The following is a 25279-nucleotide window of genomic DNA, read 5'->3' on the forward strand; positions in this document are numbered from 1 at the left end:
CTCACAGCCTCGAGCCTCAGCCCCACCCTCACGCCTTCAGCCCCCCTCCCCGCCATAAATACGCTCCCCACCACCAATCACAGAGCGCTCCCACCGCTCCCTGCCTTCTCACTGGCTGTCTCCCACGTCCATCACCCCCTCCGAACCCCGCCTCCCCCCACGCTCCTCCACAGCCATAGAGGCGGGCGAGCATGAGGAAGGACCAAAACCCTCACCGCCTCCCAACCAATAGGAGAGGGCGCGCGGCGGCGAGCGCGGCGGCGATAGGCTGAGGGCGCCGTGACGACACGGCGGGGGGCGGGCGTTGCGTTTGAATTCTAGGCGCCCCGGGAGCGGTTGGCGCTGAGGCGATGGCGGCCATGACGGCTGTGCCGGGTCCGGCCGCCATGACGGGCCCCGAGCAGCTCCCCGCGGCCTGCGGCCGGCTGCTGGCCGACTTCCTGCGGCAGGTGGACGACACGGAGCTGCTGTGGCTGCGGGAGATCCGCGATGAGGCGGCGCGCATGTTCGGCAGGTAACGGCCCCGCTGCGTCCCCTCACGGCGCCCCGCAACCCGCCCGCGCCTCCCCTCCCCTCACCTCCCTTCTCCCCGCAGCCACTACAGCGACGAGCCGGAGCTGCTGCCCAAGACGCCGTCGCAGAAGAGCCGGCAGAGGAAGAAGAGGGGCTCGGCGCTGCAGGGGGATGGCGGCAGGAGGAGGTAGGCAGCCCCCGGGCCCGACGGGGCTCCTCCGGGGGCTGAGGGGGGAAGCCCGGAGATAACGGGTTGTAAAGGTCGTTATCGGCCTGCAGCCTCTGGGTTTAGCGTTAAGGCTCCGGGGGTACGCCGCGCTTCACAGCCCGTGGGCTGGGCGTGCTGCAGCAGCAAGCGTTCGGCTGGGGACAGGCTGCTGTTTGTCAGCGGGGTCCCTGTCGTGTGCCCCGCTTCTTTTTTCTCTCGCCTTTTGCGTCTCGAATTTCTTCTCTCTCACCCGGGTCCCTTTCACGCATCCTGTTTGTTTTTTCCCTCACATGGGTCCCTTTTGTGTCTCCCACTTCTCCTTTCTCTCACTGTTTCTTCTAAAAGCAATCGTGTTGTTTTAGTTACTTTCTACAGCTCTGTATATGTTAAACCTGCTTTTACCTTTGTTTCTCTGCGCGTTCCTGTCTGTGCATGGAAGCGTGAGAAAAATCTCAGTAATTTTCTTCAGACAGGACCTTCTGTGAAGCTATTTTATTCACGATTGCAATGGTGGGCATCCTGCCAATTAGGAGAGCATTATAGTGAACGTATCATAACCTTCTATTCCCTATTACCCGACACCTGATCACCTCCCCTGTTTCCTCATTGGCTGGGTACTGCAGGTTCACAAGCTACTCGATGCTCCTCCATACCATATATATACAATTTTTTTGTTTCAACCCTTTAATTTCTCCTTTCCCCCCCCTTTTTTTTTTCTCCTCTCTTATGTTTTGAGAACTTGTGATCTTTGTTCTCACACTGCTCATCCTATTTCTCTCAGTCTTCTACCTTATTTTGGAACAGTGAGGCCTTCTACTGTCCACTTACCTACTTAGCGTTTCTCCTTCTTATGACTACACAACTACCTTTGAATACGGAAGGTTAGCTTCCTACTGCAAAACCACAACTTAGTTTCTCACACAAGGGCTTACAGACACGCAGCCTCCAGCACAAACTTGACCTAACTCTAACGCAGCAACCTTACAAATAGAGACACAGGCAAACAATCTGTTCTAGTTGCTGTTTCAGTCTGGGAACAGCACGCTCTGACCTGCAAAGGGACTGTTGTGATAGGAGTTCTGGTCTGCTCCTGTGCCCAGTCCCGCTCTAATGCGCTGTCTCTGTTGTTAGATTATCTAGAAGGAGGACTAGCAGTCTCAAACTGGTACCCTCCAAGCGATCTTCCCAGCGACTCCAAAATAAAGAAAACATGGATCCGCTGAGCACTGAGGTCAAAGAAGCCTCAAGCTTCTCTTCAGCTCAAACTGTCTCCCAGCAGCTGACGAGTTCTAAGGCTGCAGCACCCGCTAAGTACTCAGAGTTACTTCCTGACCGTCTGGGCGAAGGGATGGTTCCCTTAGTAGAAATTGGCCGCAGCGATCGCAACAGCGCTGAGCTACACATCCAGAAGAGCGCCTCTAAACCAGCAGAGAAGCCCTCTGCAAGCATCCTGTTGAGCTCCGATGCTGAGCATCCGGAGGAGAGCAGTGTTCCCCAACCACAGCCTGTGCCAGCAGCACCTGAGCTGCTGGTCCCTCCCACCCCTGAGGCAAAAGATGCAGGAGAAAGCGAGACTGTGTCTAAGGGGGAGACAGCAAAAGCAGCTGATACTACGATCGTTTTAAGTGAAGAGCCCAGGCTGGAGGAGATGGATGTCTCTGCTCACGTGCAGGAGCATAACGAAGGGGCTGACAAAGAACCTTCCCAGAGTGTGAGGGACAGCCCAGGGACTCCTACGGGCTCTCGGCAGAGCCGGCGCTCTGTGCGCAGAAGCCTGCTGGGTAAAACTTCCATGATTTCCAGAACTTCGCTGGCAGAGAAATACTCACGAGCCCGGAAGAGGGAAAGTCTGATTCGAAAATCCATTGCTAGGACAGTGGTCAAGAGCAGGGCACCTCAGAAGTTGTCCGTGTCCTCCAATGGCATGAACGGTAAGTTTGAATGTCACCAGATAAGTTTGTTTCGTGCTGTTTCTGCTTGTTTTGTTGAGGTATGGCTTTCCCATTGTGTGGGACCGTAGCTCCAGGGCTTGTGGCTGCAAGTATCCACACAGTAGCCAGCAGATAAAACACAATGTGTTGCCCCTCCAGACACAGCCCCAAAAGCTGCAGGGGAAGTCCCAGGAGCCTTGCCAGGACCAGGGGAACTGCCAGGCACTGCAGAACACTGCCCCATGGTTGAGGCTTGCTCCTACTTCAGGAAGCAGCAGTTTTCTGGTAACAGTTCTTGTATATTCACGTCCTGGTCATGGCGTGCAGCCGAATGGGGCTGCTTTTACAGCAACCACCCCGTGTGGTCGGGTTCTGTGGCTGGGAATGTTACATACCTACATGGGGGTGAGCTTAAAGAACTGAGAATCAAGTTTGTGGCTTGCAAGTTCAGCCTTTTTAATCGTGTGAGAGAACAGCCTTAACATCCGAGTTCCTGTGGTGATAGCTGACAAAGCTGAGGAGAAAGCTGACAAACGGGGTTTGTTGTTTTTTGTAGCTCTTTAAGAGCAGCATGGGCCATGTCTTGCCTGTTTTCTGGGAAACAGGGTAGCTATCGTGTGTATTCACTGCTTTTTACAAATAATCTGCTTCTTCCAGAGTCTCTCTTTTGAGAAAGAAATTTTGAGTCTGAGCTTCTCAAATTTCTTAAAATGTTTTTTCATGCTTAGTCTGTATAGAGGCAGGTTTCTGTGAGGGACAACTCGGTGGTTTAAGTGTTGCTCTGTGCTGCTGGAATGCAAGCACTGATTTTGGTGCAGGAGAACGAAGTGCTGGATATAACCTCTCCTTTTTGCAAACTCAGTGAAGTGGCTAGTAACTGGTGGGCTAGTAAATGGCTCCTGAAATGCAAGTGACATGAGAGAACTTTCCCCTGAAGTTCAGGGTGTTAGAAATGGAGGCAAGGTTGGCGCTTCTGCAAAACATACTTGTTTGTTTGATGGGAGAACTAGGACAGCTGAAATAATGCTACTGTAATGTGTTAATCGGTAGCGGTACAGCTGTGTGGTATTTGTATTGTCTAAAACAGACTTTTCGTGCATTATGTGGTTTTGGCTGGGGAAGGATATATCTGGACAAGGTGTTTTTCTCCACTTCAGCTTAACTGCTCTGGTTAAACGTTTTTCCAGAACCAGAGCACTGCAGTTCCTGTAGGATTTCCTGTACCGGTAACCAGGCAGTGCGGAGTTCTGTCCAAGTTTCTAGCTCTGTGTCGAGGGCTCCCTCTGTAAAAATGAAGCTGCAGGGAACTGTTCTCACTGGTAACTTTGAAGAGACACCCAATTAACACTTTCTGCACGGTTTAAATGATTGGTCTCTGTTGTCCAGGTCCGGATTGTCTGGGAGGCTTAAGGAAGGCTTTATGTCTTCCCTCAGCACTGCTTGACATAACTGATCTCTTGCTCAGTCAAACTTTTGGGGTGTAAGGAGAGGAAATGAGGTGCTTCAGACAGCTCCAGGCGAGCTTGTTAATAATGTCTGAAAGCCCAAAGCAGACGGCTAATTGCGCAGGTGTTAATCAACCACACGATGCCCGCTGCATCTCTGATGCATGAGATCTTGCACTGGCTATGTGAATAGCCCGTGGGCTTGCGTTTCCTTCAGTACCACCAGTGAAGGATGTTGCAGAGCAGACTCCTGACTTTCCCTTTCTGTGTGATGTCTGGCTGTGTTTACTCCTCTCAGTCTGGGGCTGCATATCTGCCTTAATTATTAACAGCATTTCCCAGCCTGTGTTGGTACTGGAAAGCTAGCTACCGCTGCGCCAGCTGGAGTGCTTAGCAGGGAGCAGCGCTCTGCAAATAATGCTGGTTTTACCGCTGCTAATGTCTGGACGTGGCCATGCAAAATGAGTCGGAGCCCAAACCCGGCCACTCCTAACGTCAGCTCTCTGAATATCGCTTTGAACTCACCTGTAATTGAAAATATCTTATATTAAAATTGCAGACAACATTTTTTTTTTCTAGTGTTACTTTGGTGTATTAAGTGCCCTTGCTTGAAGCAGCGTGCATTTGAATTGCAGGCAATGACTCAGGAGGCAGAACAGACAGCAGTCCTGAGTGGACCTTGCAGAGTGTCTTGGCCTGTACATTATAACTTTGGCACCCTTTTTTCTTTTCTCCAGGCTCCAGCTCTGAAGAGGTACCAGAGGATGAAGAAACAGTTGTCAAAACTGGGTGAGTACTTCAAGATTATTTTTTTTAACCATCAATATCATGCTTCGGGAGGGTTTTTTGTTTGTTCTTGTTTTCTCCCCAGTGGTAATTAATATAAAATGCATGGCTTGTGGATACCACGTCTCTTCCCAGTTTCCTCAGTGTTATTAACCATAGCCACCTTTTCTTTTTTTTCTAGACCTCCTCCTGGACCTTGTACCCCCACAAAGTTGGTAAGTTTTGCGCAGAGGTTAAAAGCGTTCCCGATTGCACTGGTTTGTGACCAGAATTTGATGAGTACATCTCTAATTCATCACTGTGGGACTGGGGAGCTCTGACCACAGACAGCCAGACTCAGCCAATCTCATGCACAGCACCTGAATAAAGCAAGTGCAGAGCACTGAGCTCAGATACAGGCATGAGCCTATCCATAGCACACCTGGTTCTGATGAACAGACTAGAGAGAAGTCTGATGCTGGCAAGTCTGTTTTAATCACAGTGTTCAAAATTATCAAAATAAAAGCCAGTCAAGTTTTACTTCAGAAAATGAGCACACCTGACATGAGGTTTATTTTGGATGCAAGCAAAGGTAAGCATCCTGTATGATGTTACAATCTCTGATGTTTCAAAGCCAAGGCTAGTTTCAAAAATAACATCGTTATCTTCTATAAATATATTTAAATATGTGCATTTTAGTGATGTAAATAATTGCATACAAGCACTGAATTCAGTCCTTGGTATTCCTGGCATTCTAAGTAGAGGCCTGCTTTCTGTTGGCTGTTTCTTATCCATTTGCTAGAGATATATTGTGTGAAAATTCAGTCCTGAATTCATACCTAGACGGTTAAACAATCTCCTTATAATTTAATATTTTTTTTAGTTGGGCAGAGTTGGTATGCTGTTGCTGTTTCTCTAAGGTTTCTGTATTTTTAAAGCTCCTTTGACCTTTTCACGAGTCCTGCAGATTGCTGAAAGGTTGTCAGCTTGTCTTTGACAACCACAGAAATCTGTAAATCTCATTCAGGTGAAAACATATCCCTCCAGAACTGTCATTGCCTTCATGAGAAAGAAATCCCAGGATTCTGTCAGGGTAGTGCTGAGAATAATTTTCAATAGGAAAAGACTGAATTAATGGAGTTGAGCTCTGTGGTCTTCTGTCCTTGCTTACAGAAGTTCGGCTTATATGTGCTTGTATTGCCGTGCTTCTCAGCAGATCTGCACAAGTTCAAATAAATTCAGTTCTTCTAGTGCTTGTGGATTTTATGTGCCTGAATTTCAGGTGTGGAAAAGCTTAAAGTGAAAATGTGGAGAGGAAGAAAATGAAGCGACAGTTTTGCAGATCTGCGAGAAGAGGATCTTTATCTTTTGTTTCTGTACCTTATGAACTTATAAGTACAATCTAGTTCACACAGTGCAGTCGGTCTGTCCTCGATCCTCATGTTTTATTTCTATGCCACTGCTGTCAGGAGCGGGATTTTGTAACCCCTTCCATTCTCAGGATAAAGTAACATGGTGAAATAAGCTATCTGTCTATTGGCAGTTTTCAGAGCAAACCAACTGTGGTTTGGTTCCTTCTGGAGACTTCCTTTGTCAGCTATGAACAGCGGGAGAATGTGGCTACTCAGCAACCTTTCCAAAAACGAAATTGTCTTTATACGTTCCTATAGACAAAGATCATACCTTTATGCATGCTGTTACTTAAAGGTCAGGTTTTTCTCAGGCCTGACATCAAATTAACCAGATCCACGTGATTCTGTTGGCCAGCAAGATGCTTCCTATACCTAGCCTTAGGATGTGATGCTAAAAAAAGAATAAAAAATGCAGAGGGTGAAATTTCCATCCTTCTTTTTCCCTTGTGTACCCAAATCTTTTATAGCTGCCAGCCTACCTGCTGGCCAAGGCGGGTTTGGGGGATGGAATTAATGCTTGCATTGCAAGCAGAGTGCAGATTTCAAAGGGCGTTGTCTGCTCTCACTGGCATATTACACCATTACCACAGCAGAAGTAACTTTGTTTTTGTGTAAGTGCAAAGGCGACAAGCAGCAGCACATATCTCATTGATAATAGAAATAGATAAATCAAGGAAACGAGCTGTTTGTCGTTGCTGTCTTGTTTGTTCATCATTGCTAAGTAAGATGGGCGTTGCCTGGTTCTTTGCCAGAAGACCAGCGAACGTAAACAGGTTTCCATCTAGGAATGTTTTTGTCCTCAGTAGTCTGGGTTCATCCATTCAGTTTAAGCAGTCAATCCCTCATTGCAGACACTCATGCTCTGTGTTAACGTCTGTGCTTCTGCTGATGACGTGACATCAAGAAATTTGCTAAGATGGTGTCCTGAGATATTTTTCACAGCTGGAGGTCAAGACTTCACTCTGGGTGCTGGTACTAATACTTTCTGGTATCTCTGTATCCTCTGGTAATATTACAGTGTCTGTGCCAGCCTGACGTCACGATTTGAAGCAGTAATTGCCTGTTTCTGTGCAGAGTTGTGTTGAAACCCATTTGTTTTTCCTACAGGATTTCGAAGGTCCCCGAATGTCACTTCGCTCTCGGACTGTCAACGGAAATGAACAGCCGCAGGAGATGAACAACAACGGTACCTGCCAGAGGATTTTGTGGCAGAATTTTAAATAGTCATGACTTTGGGAGACTGGAAGTTTGAAAGGCTTGCTAGTCAATTTGAAAGCCCAATTTGAAGGAGTAATCTAATATTTGAAACACATTTTGTTTGAAGAGATAAGCAGCTAGGAACCTGTGCTGGACTTGTCATTTTCCATCTTGGGAAATGTACGGAAACAGGCTGTGATGTCATGAAGATGAAGGGTTGCATGTTCTCAGGTTATGGGAGACCTAGCTGCATCCTGTTTCTGAAGCAAGCTGTTGCACTGTATCTGTGCAAAACTCAATAGTGTATTGCTACAAATTGTATTCTGTGCGTAACTCCAGGCAGCTTTGCTTTATGTTGTATATCTAGGTTTGTATGGTACTGTATGGTTACTTCTGAAAGCAAGCGACAAGATCCTGCTGTGCATATTGCATGGCAGCCTTTTCTTTTTTTTTTTTTTTTTTCCTATTTTGCTAGCTTCTAAATCCGTTGTTTGCTTTCAAAGCAATGTTGGAAGGGATTTTTGGGGGGACTAGAACTAACTGTTGAACCGTTTTCTTTCAGAAAGCAACATAAATAAGAATGGGGAGACCCTGGAACCACCCCAAAGTGCCAGGTATACTCACAGAATTGTTCAGGTTGGAAGGTACCTGTGGAGGTCTGTAATCCAGTCCCCTGTTCAAAACAAGTTCAACACTGAAACACCATTAAAGGGCTTCAGTGATTTGTGACTGTGGAACTCTTGCAATAAGTTGCAAGAAGTTTTCTCTGCCTCTGTGAAAAGATGATTTAATTTGTATCTTCTATCACGTTGGAAATTTTGTTAGATAACTACTTGAGTATACACAATGAAGTATATTTAAAGATAGGGTAGTTTTATGATCTTTGTTTAAAACCTGAACTTGAGACGATTGGGAGAATTTGCGGTGTACCATAGATTACATTTTCCTTGCAGGAGAAAACCAAGTTACAAAAGAGCTGTGGATCAACGCTATGACAATCAGCAAGCAGAAGATGGAGGGCTTTCTCCTCCCAGAAGAAAGACCCCATCCCCTACCTGTCCAGCCAGCAAAGTAAGATCCTTACAACCCTGCTGTACTTCCCCAAGAACTGTTTCCTACTGACACCTGAGCATCATTTTTTGGCGTTCTTCTCTTAGGTTGTACGTCCTTTCAAAACATTTTTGCACACTGTGCAGAAGAACCAGCTCCTAATGACCCCAAGTTCTGTGGGGAGAAATGGAGTAATAAAATCTTTCATCAGGCACAATGTTCCTCTCCAAACTGATCCCAAGGTAAGTAAAGACTGTTGTAGGCTGGTAGATGCTGTCTGAAGAGTGTCTAAGGTAAGCACAGATGCAAAATAGCCTTTCCCACCCATATTAAACTAAGGAGCAACTTCATGCTCTCTGTTAACATTTACATAAATTAAGTAAACGTGTTACTAGTCAACTTCCTAAAGATTTCTGATTCAGACTCTAAGCTTTATTTCTGTAGCATTCCCCTGTAGTATTAGCAACTAACAGGGGAAGGAAAACTGGAAATAACTGGGAAATGAAAACGAAGAGGATTTTGAATACTGCAGTTTGGGTGTGTATAGCTCAAGTCTGCATGTCCAAAGTCTCCTTTCTAGGACTTTTCTTAATGAGAGAGAACTTAGCAAATGCCTCTTAAATCTACACTCCTGATGTTCTGTCAGTCTCACTTCAGTTCCTGGTAAAATTATGGAGAAGATTATTCTGGGAGTTATTGAAAAGCACCTGAAGGACCACACAGCCAACATAGCTTCACAAGGGGAAGGTCATGTTTAACAAACTTAATTTCGTTTTGACAAGATCACCCATCTAGGTTGACCAAAGGAAGCCAGCTGGTGCAATCCTTCTGGATTTCAGTAAAGCTTTTTATACTGTCTCTCACAGTATCCTTCTGGACAAAAGGACCAGAATGCAATTAGATAAAAGCATAATAAGATGGGTGAACATAAGATGGGTGAACAATTGGCTGATGGGTCAGGCCCAGAGGGTTCTTGTAAATGGGGTTACATCAGGCTGGCAACCTGTCGCTAGTGGAGTTTCCCAGAGCTCCATTTTAGGACCAGTCCTCTTCAATGTTTTCATACATGATTTGGATGAAGGGCTTTAAAGTTTTTTGAGCAAGTTAACGGACAATACCAAATTGGGTGGAGCTGTTGGCCCTGTTGAGGGTGGAGAGGCCTTACCTCTGGACAAATGATCTGGATCTGGACAAATTGGAGAGCTGGGCAATCCCCCAACGATATGAAGTTTAACAAGAACGAGTGCCTGATTCTGCACCTGGGAAGGGGCAGCCCTGGCTATCTGTACAGACTGGGGGATGAGATGCTGCAGAGCAGCCCTGCAGAAAGGGATCTAGGACTTTGGTTGACAGCAAACTGAACGTGAGCCAGCAGTGTGCCCTGGCAGCCAAAACGGCTAACCGTATCCTGGGGTGCATCAAGAAGGGCATTGCTTGCTGGTCAAGAGAAGGGGTTGTCCCACTGCACTCTGCGAAACAGCATGGAGCTGCGACAGGGGCAGTTCAGGCTGGATATCAGGAAAAGATTCTTCACCCAGAATGTGGCTGGGCACTGGGACAGGCTCCCCAGGGCAGTGGTTATGGTACGGAGCTCTTGGAGTTCAGGAAGCTTTTGGACAGCGCTCTCAGATGGTCTGATTTATTTATTTATTTTTATTTTTGGGTGGTCCTTTGGGGACCCGGGAGTTGGATTCGATCCTGGTAGGTCCCTTCCAACTCGGGATGTTCCTAGGATTCTGAGGTTTATCAGACTTTTGGAGGTTCTTACAGAAAGAAACATGAGCTTGTCTAATAGGAGACCGCTGTGTCAGTGAGACAGGCATTTGAGTACCCAAATCTAATAGGCATCATTATCAAGGGAGCGTAATTGTTGCAGCCAGCTCTTAGTGAAGATGGATGGCGTGCCTTTGCGTCTGCAGGCAGATGCCTCTACCTAGGTGTTACTACGCTGAAGTTTACAGCATCACAAGAACCCAAGCAGAGTGGTTTTTGGGGTGTATGTGGTTCTATATTTGCAAATGGAGTTGTTTTTCTCTGTGTTCTGATTGCACAGAACAATTTTGTCATAAGTAATGTCCATTTAATTGCATGGGCTGGACTTACAGTAGGAATATGCCTGCACCAGGTGGGTAGCCCTTTCCTATACCAGCTCTGCATTTAGATTTGCTATTTGACTTGAAGAGAAGTCAGTGTTTGTGAAAAGCAGGTTTCAATCAGTGCGCTGTAGTTTTTGTTCCAGAATACAGCTCTGACAGGGTAATGCTGGGACAGGGGTGTAGCTTCACTGGTGTACCTAGGGATGCGCTAGAAACTAGCGTGCTGAGCATAGATGGCTCGTACTTCTCATACCCAATAACTTGCCTGCAAAATAAGGTAGATCTAGGGCTTATTTTCACTTTCAGGAAAGCTGGGAAGGGAGAGGAGGGCGCACTGCTGAAACTTTTCCCTGCGTCTAGCTTATATCTTGGGAATCTAATGGCTGAACTTCCTTGTATCGCTTAAAGCTGTCGTGGTTGCACTGCTCAGAGTCTTGCTGTACTCCAGCAGCTAAGAGAAGCCTATCATTAAGAGGTAGTGAAGCATTCAACCTCTAATCTCAGCGGTGTTCCTGCTTGCTGGCGTTAGTGTCTGTATTGGCAAAGGAGCTGATGTGATAAGAAAAGTCTCTTCTGCTTTATGGATCCTGTGCTGTGATTGCATCGAAAGTTATATCTTAGGTTTCGTTCCACTGTGGGTCACTTCCCCCTTAGGACTTTTTCCATTTGGGGGCTGACATAACTAAGAAAAACCAGAGCAGAAAGATGTAATTGATAGCTCTAAGTTAGTTTGGATATTAATTACCAATCATTTACTTGAGGCTTAGCATAAGGTAATTAGTCTGTTGAGTATTTCCCCCTGCTTGTCAATGGCTTTGCTTGCACTGAGACTAGAGTTGTCATAACGAGGCATTTGCAGTATGCAGTCTGGCATTAAATTAGTTTATCTTAATGCGTTTGCCATGACTGTAGTGATGGTTGGATCTTGCTCTTCTAATTGACAGCAGGCTTCAGCTGAGTTAGCTGGATTGTTTGGGGAAAAGGGAAAAATGCCCTGCATTTCTGTGTAGATGGTATATGGGGCCAACTGCGTGCTTGAAACAAGCTGCAAGCACTCTGTCTAAATGGTGGTGGTTTACCACGAGATAAATCTTTGTGGGAAGCAGGGAAGACAGTGAGAGCTCTGAACTGAAGTAAGCAATGTGTTTCCTAGAGCACCATCTGTCCTCTTCGCTCTCTGCAGGATGTTAGTGTTATTGCCAAGCATTAGCACTGCTTTTTTGGTTCTTTTTACCAACATAAATCACGGTGTTTTCTGTCCGCAATCTGTGGAAGCTGCCTGAACTTTAGGAGTTGATGCTTCTGTTCTAACAACTCAGCTTCTTCTCTTGCTTTCGAGGATTAATACCACTGCCTTGTCCATCACATCGGTTCTCAGACATCCGTGACCACATCATAGGCTACCTGAGCTCTGTTTCAGGCTTCTTACCATCCCTTGGTTGTGGCTGCAGCTGCAGTTCCATGGTGTTATCTCTGGGTCCTTAATTAATCTGAGCAGGCTGAGGTAGAAAGAAGCCCTGTCAGCTGAGTATAATCATGTTTCGATCCATCTCAGGAAAAGGAGAGACAGAAGCTAGAGACTCTGAGGAAAAAGCAAGAGGCTGAAGAGCTGAGAAAACAAAAAGTGGAGGAAGAAAGGAAACGGCGACTAGAGGAGGCAAAGCTGTGAGTATAAGCTTTCTGCCTTGTCTGGACTGTTCTCTCTGGTCCTGTAGGACCCCGTATCTAGGCTATTTGTCTTGCAAATTCCAGATGTGCAGCAAAAATTCTTGTCTGCTTGTGCTGTGAAGACAGTATTTGTTTGCATAGTGTTTAAGATGCTACTAAAAATTTAACTTTCGTAGTTGACTGCTTTTTCAGCTTTCTGCCTCAAGTCCTCTATCTCGGATGGAGCTTAAAGATATTGCCAATGTTTAAACAAGTTACCTGGTTATTGTGCTTTAACCCGGCCGGCAGCTAAGCACCACATATTGATGATAAGAGTACTACCACTAGTAATGTGTACAAACAAGTGGTGCACAATGCAATTGCTCACCACCCGCTGACCGATGCCCAGCCTATCCCCGTGCAGCCGGCCCCCCACCCCGGCTAGCCACCCCTATATATTGTTCAGCATGACGTCAGATGGTATGGAATACCCCTTTGGCCAGTTTGGGTCAGCTGTCCTGGGTCTGTCCCCTCCCAGCTCCTGCTGCACCCCCAGCCTGCTCGCTAGCAGGACAGAGCGAGAAGCTGAAAAGTCCTTGGCTTGGTGTAAGCACTGCTCTACAACAATTAAAACATCAGCATGTTATCAGCGCTCTTCTCATTCTAATCCAAAACATAGCACCCTGCCAGCTACTAGGAGGAAAATTAACTCTGTCCTACCTGAAACCAGGACACCGATACATTGAATATTGTGCTGCCCAAGGACTGTCTCTGTTGCCTTATATTTGAGTTATAAAGTTTACGGAAGGAACGCATCCAGCTAGCCTACACCGATAACATTGGGCTGTGTCCTACAGGAAGCGTGAAGAGCGCCTCCGTAAAGTGCTGCAAGCTCGGGAACGGGCAGAGCAAATGGAGGAAGAGAGGAAAAGGCGCATTGAGCAGAAGCTAGCTCTACTTGATGAGAAGACTGAGAAGGTAAGGACCGTTCTACTTACACTATGATGCTATGTCGGTGTGCCTTCCAGAAAGAGGAACTGAGGCTGCTGAAATTCAGAGAATGAACTGGAGAACATTTGAATGCAGACACTTCCAGAAACATAGCGCTTAATGATTCTGAGCTTTCTCTTGGTTACAGCAAATGGCAGGTGAAAACCTTTATTTTCTAGAGTTATGAATTTAAGTGGGCTTTACTAGGGCTTTACTAGTCATGTAGGGAAACAACTTCAAGTACGTAAAACGATTAGTCTGGCTTTATCTACTTAAAGTCGTTCTCTCATCTGGCTAATGGATGAAGATGTGAAAATAAGCATACTTCCTCCAGACCTTATCTTGTGTCTGAGATTTTCAGACAATTTGCATATATGACTGCAGCAATCATTTGTTTTGCTTTCAGTATTTCCATCTGCTTTATTTACTTTGTGCTTCTTACAATACATTCTTGTGACTTGTGATATTAGATGTATAAGTACCAGAATAGTAATCATCTATTCCTGTGAAGATGCAAATGAGTGTAATTTCCCTAAATGTTCCCTTTTTAAAATACAGCACAAGTCCCATTGACTCCTGGTGGCAAAAAAAAAAAAAAAAAAAAGTCTTTACCTCATAAGAGGGTGGGAGCTCTGCATCTATAAGACTTCCTGCCACAGTAATTCACATTCACAGAGCACTGTCCCATCTGAAACTTATGTATTCAGCTAGCTGTGTGTGTTTTAGGTGCGGGAAGAAAGGCTGGCAGAAGAGAAGATCAAAAAGAAAGCAGCTGCCAAGAAAATGGAAGAAGCAGAGGCCCGGCGCAGGCAGGATGAAGAGGCCAGAAAACAAAAAGCACTGCTGCAGGTTTGTGCTGGAGCCCATCCTATTGTCCTGCGTGCAGTTAGAATGGCCGCGGTCTTTGTGAGCAAGGAATCCAGCCAGGAGTACTAACGACCCAAATGAGTAAAAATTAGGGTAGCAGAGAAACTCTTTGTCCTCAAAGCTGTCTGCAGTGTTGTGCTTCCTCTTGCAATATCCTGTGAGCTGTTAGTGGTGTTTGTGACGTGCATTTCTTCCACAGTTCCATACAGATTCTTACTGAAGGCCTTAAGTTATGAATCAGCGAGTGTTAAATTTCTCAGTTAACCCTGTCTTTCAAAGATCAAGAGCATGGTGGTGGCTACTGGTCAGATAAGGTGATCCTGATTCTTTGTTCTGGAGCCTGTTCCTGTACAGTGGGGTGTTAATAGTTCCCTTCTGCTTACCAGGAGGAGGAGGAACGTCGGCACAAAGAGCTAATGCAGAAGAAGAAGGAAGAGGAGCAGGAACGTGCCAGGAAGATCGCTGAGCAGAGGCAGGCAGAACAGGAGAGAGAGAAACAGCTGGCTGCTGAGAGAGAGCTGGAGAAGAGGAAGGAACAGGAGAGGATCCAAGCAGAAAAGTAAGATAATATCCACTTATGAATTAAATTCTGTGCTGGGACTTTGAAAAGAAGCAGGAACAGAGGGCACTAGTGAAAGGTCTGAGCACTGAAGAGCTATTTTGTGCTGGGTATTTCTGGACTGTTGGGGGTACTGAGCTGCCAAGAAGTAGTTCTGAGCTCAGTGTAAGAAGTATGATGGGGAGCGCCTTGAAAAGCTGGGGTTTGCAGCAGGCTCTGTAGATGGCAGGGTACCCCTGTACAATTTTGAGTGTAACGGTCCGTTGCTTTGGTTCTCAGGCAACGTGAACAGCAAGAGAAGGCAGCTCGCCTCCAGAAGGAAGTACTGGCTGCTAAAGAACAGCTCCAGAAGGAGGTGGAGAAGAAGAAAGTAAGTAGACATGCCTCTGACTTCAGTGGCCCCTTGTTTGAAGCAGCTGAGCTCTGAAGCTGTTAAGAACCCTGATGAGTAAGCTATTGCACTTCTGAACTAGAGCCAGCTAAAGCACTTCTGTCAAGTGTGTCCTCTGTTCGTTTTGGAATGGACAGCAGCTGTGCTCGCTGTCTTTAGATGGCAGCAGAGCAAGAAGAAAAGACAGATAATGCACCTGTTGAATTGAAGGCTTTGGCTTTTCTCTTTTTGTGCCTGGGTGTATCTGTACTTCTCTTATATCAAAAAATAATTCCAGATTTTTCAGAAGCAACATCCCAATTTTATATTTATACCGCTTTTGGCAGAAACACAAGTACAGACTGTAGACTTTATAAGGTTATTTTCTGCACTGGTCATTCTGGCGTAGATTAACTAAACAGGGATGGGGCATCCACAGCTTCCCTGGGCAGCCTGTGCCAGTTCCTCACCACGCTCTGAGTAAACAATTTCCTCCTAACCTCTAATCTAAACCTCCCCTTTTAGTTTAAAACCATTCCCCCTTGTCTTGTCATTATCTGACTGAGCAAAATGTTGCTCTCCATTTGTATAAGCCCCCTTTAAGTATTGAAAAGCTGCAATGAGGTCTCCCTGGAGCCTTCTCTTCTTCAGGCTGAACGTTCCCATCTTTCTCAGCCTTTCTCCATAGGAGAGGTGCTCCAGCCCTCTGAGCATCTTTGTGGCTCCTCTAGGCTCACTCTAACAGCTCCACATCCTTCTTGTGCTGGGGCCCCAGACCAGGACGCAGAGCTCCAGGTGGGGCCTCAGGAGGGCAGAGCAGAGGGGCACAATCCCCCCCCTGCCCTGCTGCCATCCCTCTGGTGATGCAGCCCAGGATACAGGTGGCCACCTGGGCTGCAGGCACACACTGCTGGATCCTGCCGAGCTTTTTATCCACCGAAACCCCCAGGTCCTTCTCCGCAGGGCTGCTCTCAGTGAGTTCTTCTCCCAGCCTGTGCTCATGTCTGGGATTGCCCCGACCCAGGTGCAGCACCTTGCACTTGGACTTGTTGAACCTCGTTAGGCTCACAGGGGCCCTCTTCTCAGGCTCATCCAGATCCCTTTGGATGGCATCCCTTCCTTCTGGTGTGCTGACTGCACCACTCAGCTTGGTGTCATCTGCAAACTTGCTAAGGGTGCACTCAATCCCATTGTCTATGTCACTGATAAAGATTAAACAGCACTGGTCCCAAAACAGGCCCCTGAGGGACACCACTTGTCGTCAGCCTCCACCTGGACATGGAGCAATTGACCACCACTCTCTGGGTGCAGCCATCCAGTCAATTCCTTATCCACCGAACGGTCCGCCCTTCAAATCCATCTCTCTCCAATCTGGAGACCAGGATGTCACGTGGGATTGTGTGAAAGGCCTTACAGGAGTCCAGGTAGATGACGTCAGGTGGACTGTCCCTATCCACTGATGCAGTCACTCCATTGTAGAAGGCCACCAGATCGGTCAGGCATGATTTGCCCTTGGTGAAGCCGTGCTGGCTGTCTCGGATCACCTCCTTTGCTTGCATGTGCCTTACCATTGCCTCCAGGAGCATCTGTTCCATGATCTCCCCAGGCACGGGGTTGAGGCTCACTGGTTTGTAGTTCACCAGGTCCTCCTTTCTACCCTTTTTAAAAATGGGAGTGATGTTTCCCGTTTTCCAGGCACCAGGGACTTCACCTGACTGCCAGGACTTCTCGAATACGATGGAGAGAGGCTTGGCAACTGCATTAGCCAATTCCTTCGTGACCCTAGGACGCATGGCATCGGGTCCCACAGACTTGTACCTGTTCAGTTTCATCAGGTGGTCTCCAACCTGCTCTTTGCTTACAGTGGGAGGGACTTTGCTCCCCCAGCCCTCATCTATGGGTTTAGGGAAATGAGAGATGTGGGAAGCCTGACTGGCAGTGAAGGCTGAGGCAAAGAAGTTGAGTCCCTCAGCCTTCTCCATGTCTGTTACCAGTTCTCCCTTCTCATTTATCGGGGGGGGGGGCACTCTTCTTGGCCTTTGTCTTCTGGCCGGTGTACATATAGAAACCTTTCTTGTGACTCTTCCGAGGCCACATGTCCCTGCTTCCGCTGCTTGTGCATCTCCTTCTTCTGCCTCAGTTTGACCTGCAGGTACTTGCTCAGCCGTCCCGGTTTTCTGCCCTCCCTGCCCGCTTTCTTATACAGGGGGATGGAGAGTTCTTGTGCTCTAAGGAAGACACCCTTAAACCTGCCAGCTCTGTTCAGCTCCTTCGTCCCTAAGGACAGTGTTCCAGGGGATCTCGTCCGCTAGGCCTTTACTTGACAGAGCTGTGGTGTTAGCACACTGACAGCAGGCGCCCGACTACTTTCAGGGAGCTGAATCCCTTGCTGGGGATCCCCGCGTGCCCTGGAAGCCGCCTCACCCTGTCAGTTAGTGCTATGAAGATGACAGGCAGCTGGTGGCAGACCCGTGTACAACTTGTCCTGCTGCTAAGACTGGGTGGGATTTATCGACTTTGGATGTGTACCATTTGACTTAGCAGTCTCTTGATTTATTTACATCCAGAAGGAACGAGTAAGCATGCCTAGGGGCAGATTCTTTTGGCTTGTTCTGGATGGTTGCTGTAGAATAGGATGACTTGGGCTCTACAAATACTTCCTGTATTTGTATGTTTATTAGCCTGAAGAGAGGCTGAGATCAGTAGCACAGACTTGTCCATCTCAGAGGTCAGCTGATACCTGATGTTTGTGTCCTGAAGAAGTCAGTGGCAAGTTTTTCAAAGCAGGAGGTCATCACGTTATCATGTTCTTAAATAGGAAGGTCAGTTTGTGCCACTTTGTGAGGAAAGCTCAAAGCATTGCATCGTAATTGTTCAGAGTTCTCCTTAAAGAAAGCACCACTAGTAACAAAGACTTGTAATTAGATGTTTAGATTTCTTTTGTGTATAAAAAATGTGAATCCCTGGATTAACAGCATAGTTTAGTTCATAAGGTAAACTTAATTCACTTGTGACATCGGCTTGCCAGCAGGAGGAGCGGTTGCTAGCAGAGATGAAGAGGCAGGAGCAAGAACAGAAGAAACTACCAGAGGAACAAAAGGCTAAAGATGTAGCCCAAACACAGCACCCAGAAAAAAAAGAGGTAACTCTGCTCCCTCTGGTGAAATTTCTTCAAGAGATTACATCGGAGAACTTTGATTCCAGCACTGGCATGCTGTAATAACTGTGGGCAGTATTACCGTCTGCTTTTTTATTCCCTTTCAGTAAAGAAGGGATTCTGTAATTTTTTTTTCCTTGGGTATCTGAGGTTGCCTCTTGGTGGCCTGGAGTACTTAAACGACTTCTGGGGAGTGAAAAGAAGGGAAAGGAAGCAGCAAGTATTTGTCAGCGTTTTCTAGGTGTTAGGATAAGGCAGTGGTTAAAGTTGCCTTGCCCCCTCTGAACTCCACCTGTTTAAATAGTGAGTGAACCTTGCCGGCAGCAGGTACACTGAAATGGTGATATTGAAACTCAAAGTTGGAAACAGCCACGGGGTGGCAGCAGAGTCTGTGGAATAAACAGGATTGCGGTTGTGCTGCACAGCTGATGGAATGTGAGATGATGCTGGAGGTGAACGTACTCCTTGAATATCAAAGGCAAATATATGGATCTTTATCTCCCTGTACAGCTATGTATTTCAATCTTTAAATGCAAAAACAGCAAACTGAGTTAACTTTAATGTGTACAAAGCCATGAAAAAAGCGAAACTGTTCTCAGCTCTTCAGAGACACTTGTCCCTCTAGTCAAGGACCGACTTATACTTCGTGGTTGGTGAAATTTGTAGTTTTAAGGGGTTTTTGTTGTGTTTTTTTTCCCCTCATGACTTGCATTTCACTTGGTCTTAGTGTTCCCATCAAAATTACAGTGCAGTTTGTTCTATGTGCATTTTCTGTGCAAGGTAATATTCAGTTTAAAATTATTAAACAACCCTAGGAGTTTGGTTGCAAAATATTTAAAGGGCATTACTCAGCACCAGCTTTGAGGATGTAACTATTTAAGATGTGCTTATAATGAATGGAAGTGCTGAATCTACATTAGATATGTGTACTGCTGGTTTGTCTGTGTCATACATAGCTGATTAAGTGGCTTAATCAGACAGAAGACAGTGCAAAGTTGTATTTGGGTCAAAACTGTAGAACTTGGGTCAAGTTCTTTGACCAAAGCTTGAGAAGCACCAAATGTTAAGTTTTGCAACTGTGACACAGCAAGGGGTGGATTACTGAGGTATTCTAATCTGTAAGTGTCATGGTACAACTTGGAAATATAACAGTGCTGTTGCATCTAACACATGGTAATATGTTCATCTTCTAGAATTCACCTGTCTGCAATTCATACCAGATGACTCCACAGTTCCAGAAAGATCCAAAGCCCCCTAAGATAAATCCCAATAATTATGGAATGGATCTGAACAGTGATGACTCTACTGATGATGAAAGCCAACCTCGCAAGCCCATCCCTGCCTGGGCCAGTGGTATGTGTAGCAGGTTAAAATGTCCTCCGTGCCCCCAGCCTATCCCTCCTGCAGCTTTGTTCCCATGCATAATAAGATGTGGTATAAGATTTTGCGCGATTTCTCCTACATGCACCTTGTACAGTTAAAAGTCCTTGTACAGTTAAAAGTGACGTGGCTGGAGTGTGGAGTCAAGGGCTCTTTTACCAGCTGGGAGCTTCATGGGACAACACCGGGGAAAAACATTTTTTAAAACTTTTTAAAACCACCTTAACTGCTGCAAGTGTCATTTTGCCATTGGGAATGGAAGAATTGTGAACTAGGCCTCGAAGTGTGCTCGATGCCAATTGGCTTAAAAAAAATAAATAATAAAAATATTGCCAGATGTTATAGGCCGGGTTGCAGCAGGGTATTGTCCTGGTTCTGAAGTACTTGCTTCCATTATCATTTCATATTCCACCTACCCCAGGGGAGCTAAAAGTTTGTGTTGAAACTAATTTTACCTGTAGGAAGAGAAGCGGAGAAACCTCGCTTCTCGCAAACATAATCTAGTTCCTGGGCAGAATTCAGTACGTGCAATACTCACCCACCGAGGAAGGGATCTATGCTGAAGCTTTAAGCATTAATAGGGAGCTTTAGAATGTCATATAACTACAAGAGTTTCTCCTGTTGCAATATTTGTGTGATTAGAGATGAAGGGAGCCAGGATGCACTGCATACAAACAGCCTGCAGAGCAATTTCAGTTAAAAATAAATAAATAAAGAATGATAACTTTTGTTTCTCCAGGGAATCAGCTTAGCCAAGCAGTAATCCGGCAGTACTACAACCCTCCCAACGTCGACGCGCTCTTTGGGAGAATCGTAAGCCCCAAGTTGGAGGACATCTTTTACAAAAGCAAACCACGCTACTTCAAGCGCACGAGCTCGGCTGTGTGGAATTCCCCGCCCTTTACAGGTCCCAAATCGGTTCTCGGTCTGTCATATAGCCTGAAAAAGTACTGAGGTGAGCAGTGGCTGTCTCCTGTGGAGCAATGGGCATATGTTTCTGTCTCTCTAGGTGAGAGGTAATGTTCAGTATCCCAAAATCTGTAGGTATTAGCATTTGAATAAATGTCAGCTCTTCCTGGGTCTCTTGCATTTTCCATTTTTGGGGCTTATTTCCTCACTGTTGAGCAAAGTTGCAGGCTTTTGGGAGATCTTGCTTCTGAAAGATGCGTTTCTTTTTTTCCTTAGCTTTAAGTTGGCAAAGATTTAGACCTATAAGTCACGAGAAACATCATCTAAAGCAACGTGAGCCTCCTCTTTTCTGGTGAGCACACCACAGTATACAACCACTATGCTGTGCATAGTGAACAAAGGTTGTATGTCAGGATGACCTCTGCACGCATCTTGAGAAAAGTTCAAATACGCACTACTGATGTTCTCAAGAATAAAGCTACTAACAGGTTTGGTCTTCGTTGCCTGCAAATTGCAAAATAATTTGGGTGTTTTGGTTTTCAGTAGCATGCTTTATGCCAACACAAAGTGCACCTACGTGCATAAGCGATATTGATGGTGATGTTACCGCAGCTGGGATGGAAACATCCTGAGGACTTTATTGACCTTTTTTCAGTTGTTGGACATAGATGTGACCCTAGTGTTAATCACGTCTCTAGGAATACCCAGAGCAGCATAAGCAGGCTTTATAGTTCTAGGCTTCCTTTAGGTAAATTATACAAAGATTCTGATATAATTTCGTTTGTCTAATTTAATTGCCATGTTTGTGGCAGAGACTGGATTGAAAAGATGACTTTTTGCTTTAATCCTTGTCTTGCTCCTTTCTCCCTTTGGTTATTTCATTTACTCAGCATCAAAGCTGGTTTTATTTTTAGGCTATTGTTTTACACTTCATGTTCAGTAACGGGGTCAACAGGACTTACTAAAACAATTTCCTCTCAACAACAAAATATCAGTTCAGAACTTCAGCTCCAAGATCACTTTCTGGTTTAGGCTTTCTACACCTAATTCACGAATGGCACAGGCATTTGTGTTTTCTCTGTAACAAGCTCCTGTACAGGGAGAATAGAGGTCTTAGTAGAGCAGCACTTGCTGAAAAAACTTCAAGGAAACAGTTACATGAATTTCTGCAGGTTGTTGTGAAAGTCTGTCTTCTGTAAAGAAGGTGACCTGTATGGTTCTTACCTCAGAATCATCTTTTTCTTGGAGCTTGACTTGTTTTAAACATAGGTGAGTGTTCATGGCTGCGGTTTCACTCAGCAGACTGAGGAACACAGTGTACATACTTCTTGGCAATTAAAAAAAACTGTATGGCGACTATACAGCATCTAAGGAGAATTGCACCTTTCCTCGTGCATGTACTTAACTTTTCTCAAGCAAATGTCTTTTGAAATGATGTGGGTTTTTATACTGAAACACATCAATTGCAGATGTTATGCTATTGATCGGTGTGTTACGTCTGTGAGATGACTGTACTTGGTAGATGCTCTGTAGTTTTCTACTATTATCTTAGATGAGAACGCTAGCTGAAATGGCAAAAACATTGATGTTGAATGCTATCTGAATGCTTGACATTTTGATAAAAGTGAGTTAAATCATCTCTGGATTTTCCTCTGGACTCATCGTAGCTTTTTATTAAATAAAGAAGTACAGTATTTTGGAACCTGCCCTCACGGGTCGCATTTTACACTGTTTCCTTAAGACAGAAGTGTTTTGTCTATGAAGAAATTCCTCATGTGGTAGAAAATACTCATGCTTTGGTAAGCCTGCAGAACTTGCCAACTAGTTTGCTGTTCTTTTGTTCCCAGAAACTGGAAAAGAGACATTTTGCATGATGATATGTTCCCAGAAACGCTTTCTAAGGAATACAGGACTTGAGTACACCTTGAACTGACCTACATCGCTGTAATTCACTTATGTCGCTGTATAACTTAAAAATATTCACAATAGCTACTACCAGATGGAGCAGGAATTTCAGCCACAGTATACAACCAGAGTGCTAAAAACAAACAAAAAACACAAGCAGAAATTCAAGAGAACCAACCTCAAGATTTCAAGAAAGCTATTTTTGCTCTGGATTTCAGGTATTTTTCTTGGTTACAGTTCCTGATTGCCCAGGCAGCCTTCCCTGAGCTCTAAGTGCCTGTGTTTTCTGGTACAGTCTGACTCTAGGCTTACACCTGACCCTGAGCTGGGCTTCCCTTATGAGTGTCCTGCTTGTGGCCTAAATTTCAGTAAATATTGCACATGCAGATTTTAGAAGTTACTCTTGATTTAAGACAGTTTTAACCATGAAAACCCAATTATTTCTCTGTTGTCAAAGACAAATTCCTGGTTGCATGCAGATTTTTTTCCCTTCTTCTCTCCATTGGTTCTTGTGTTCTGCTGTATGTTCTATAAATGTAACAAGTGAGTAAACCTGGCCATCAGTGATTTACAACACTTTATTCCATTGAAGGGAAAAAGAAAGGTGGAAAAAAAAAACCAAAAACCAGAATCTGATGTGTATTGTCTGTTCTCATAGACTGGTACTGTTTCCCTGGAGCTCCGGAAAATACCTTGACCCGTGTGATGAAAACCAGGATTGCTATTGCATTATAAACCCACGGTCCTTTAAAGTTAATTGAGGTCTCAAGCCTAAAACTGTTCCAAGAAGGAACATTTAAGAGCAAAGTGTTTCTTGATGAGAACACTAAGGGCTGTGTTCTTGGTTTTGGCTCAATAAGCAAAACACTTTTGCACCTGAGGCTTTTCAGACACCACACGTGCAGAAGGCCGGCGTTGTCATAGGTACCTGTAGGTTGGGAACCAGCACTAATCCAGCTGTGGTGCTCTTTCCAGCACACTGGTCTGGCTCAGAGCACTCGAGAAGAGCAGGATTGGGAAAACGGCAGAGCTCTGCAGGTCTGTACAAACCCAGGACCTCCAAGAACTCTTGCCCGTGGGTACTAAGAAATTATTCTGGCTATAACAACCAGACTGGTGTGCCAGTCCATCTGGCTTCAGGATACTCAGTTAACATAGTCGGGAAGCAATGGCCCACATTGAACAGTCTTCTCTGAGCAGCTGCTGACAAAAAGCAGGTAGGTCACATCATCAGAGGCTTGCAGAGAAGGTGTAATGCAGGAAGGGTAAGTGGTGCTCTCCACCACAGAACTGAGGGACAGGCGATGACAGTCTAAAACTCCTAGGGCCTGAGCAATGTAAGTACTCTTGAGATACTGGAATCTTTCCCAGTACCTACCAGTTACTTGTTGATAGTTACTGACAAGACCCCAAAGGGGTGGGTGGGGTGGGTGTTAATGTTCTCTTAAACGTATCTAACACTCATTGCGGTTAGTGATCAAGGAATACTGGCACTTCAAAAGCCAAAAAAAGGTTGAGAAGACGCATTCTTGGCAAAGAGAAAAGTAATTTCCAATTATGTTGCTTAGCAACAACAGGTAAAAATCCATAACTGACTTTTGCCATCATTATCTTTGCAATGACGAGACAGATTCTGACCTCGACAAGACCCCAGTGCAAACACTCATAGGGTTTTCTTGATCCATTTTGATTCATATGCCCCCAATTTCAACAAAAATACCTGAGATTTTTGCTTAAGACTCATCCTTGAAGGTAAGCAGAGTGGGACTACTTGCACATTTCAAGTACGTAGAAAAAGCAGCCAACTCCTCTGAGATATAGCTGTTGTGGTTCAGCTTTGCTTAGAATAATTGGGGGGAGGATGAAGAGGAGAGGGCCTCCCCTATTTCTTACTAGGGCTCGGTAGTATGTGACACACATGAACCAGGGCTTTTCAACACCTTTTCAGGATCACTGATACTTCAAAGCATTTCCTTCATGTCTGTTTACAGGTGTGATTCTGAGCCAGGTGCCATACCCAGTCCAGTTTGGGTTCAGAGGTGCTGCAAAGCTGATTTCAAGGAGCTAGCACTATTCAAATCACTTAGTGCATGAGAGCTTGGTGTCCCTGCCAAAGCCTTACTGTTTGCCTCTGCCCATTTACACTTATGATTTACTCTGGCATTCCCTTCCCTACATTAACTGTCTAATTATCCTTCGTCCTTTGAATTAAAATAAACCTAGTTGTGTGTTCTTTATGGCTTATGCCTTGTTCCCTTTTTGTGAGAGGACAGGTAGGGCTATTGCCCAAGGAGGAACAGCCCTGTCCAAGGCAGCCTGCTACTTGGTGAGTACACGAACAACAGCTGGTGGACAAACAAACATGAAGAGGTCACAATTGTCTTTGCCAGGAGTAGGAGCATTTGGAGAAAATGGAGCCTCATGGGAAGCTGGCTGGGTATGAAAGCGGAGGTGAAGCATGCAGCGCTCAGGAAGAGAGGGCAGTACAGCGGGGGCTGTCCCCCTCAAGGGGGTTGGCAGAGGTTGGGGGAGAATATGAAAGGATTGTTTGTCATCTCCCCCAGCTGAAATGATGGTAAAAAATGCTGCGCGTGGGGGTGAAATAAGCTGCTCTAATTTCCGCTTCTAACTTTCCACGTGCCAAGAGCTGCTTGCCTGCTGCTACCTTTCGTGTGCAGGTGGCTGCTCGTCCTCCAAGGTGCTGGGTTTGCACTGCACAAACACGTTGACTTCTAGAACAACAAGTCCAAATGCACAGTGCTCTGGTGGCAGGCCAAGCCCAATTCTGCTATTTCTTGCTCTGAGAAAGCAGTTTGTTGAGCCTTTTAACCTAAAATGCTAACGAGGTGGTTGTAGGCCTTTGGTTATGTCCCGTAGG

At 45.6% G+C, this 25279-nt stretch overlaps 1 protein-coding gene across 7 annotated transcripts; it reads left to right on the forward strand.

Annotated features, from left to right (window-relative positions):
- The first annotated feature begins 299 nt into the window (after positions 1-299).
- Positions 300-24638, forward strand: INCENP (inner centromere protein). Of its 7 annotated transcripts, XR_007708336.1 has the most exons (19): positions 319-514; positions 596-700; positions 1853-2652; positions 4835-4886; positions 5065-5098; positions 7382-7460; positions 8034-8085; positions 8425-8542; positions 8629-8763; positions 12173-12282; positions 13122-13242; positions 13981-14103; positions 14508-14680; positions 14960-15050; positions 19401-19560; positions 20327-20542; positions 20773-20848; positions 22344-22619; positions 24393-24638. XR_007708336.1 is itself a non-coding variant. In XM_035550333.2 (18 exons), the coding sequence occupies exons 1-17, from the start codon at positions 351-353 to the stop codon at positions 20539-20541; spliced, it is 2646 nt and encodes an 881-aa protein (XP_035406226.1). In that variant the 5' UTR covers positions 319-350; the 3' UTR covers position 20542; positions 22344-22898. The 7 variants fall into 7 exon arrangements, 6 of the variants coding, with proteins under 6 accessions (XP_050566992.1, XP_035406226.1, XP_035406225.1 ...); XM_035550333.2 differs by lacking the exons at positions 20773-20848; positions 24393-24638 and adding an exon at positions 18079-18192 and having other exon boundaries at positions 22344-22898; XM_035550332.2 differs by lacking the exons at positions 22344-22619; positions 24393-24638 and adding an exon at positions 18079-18192 and having other exon boundaries at positions 20773-22285.
- The last annotated feature ends 641 nt before the right edge of the window (positions 24639-25279 follow it).

The sequence above is a fragment of the Cygnus atratus genome, chromosome 5 (assembly GCF_013377495.2).
Source record: "Cygnus atratus isolate AKBS03 ecotype Queensland, Australia chromosome 5, CAtr_DNAZoo_HiC_assembly, whole genome shotgun sequence".
In the NCBI taxonomy this organism is placed as follows: Eukaryota; Metazoa; Chordata; class Aves; order Anseriformes; family Anatidae; genus Cygnus; species Cygnus atratus.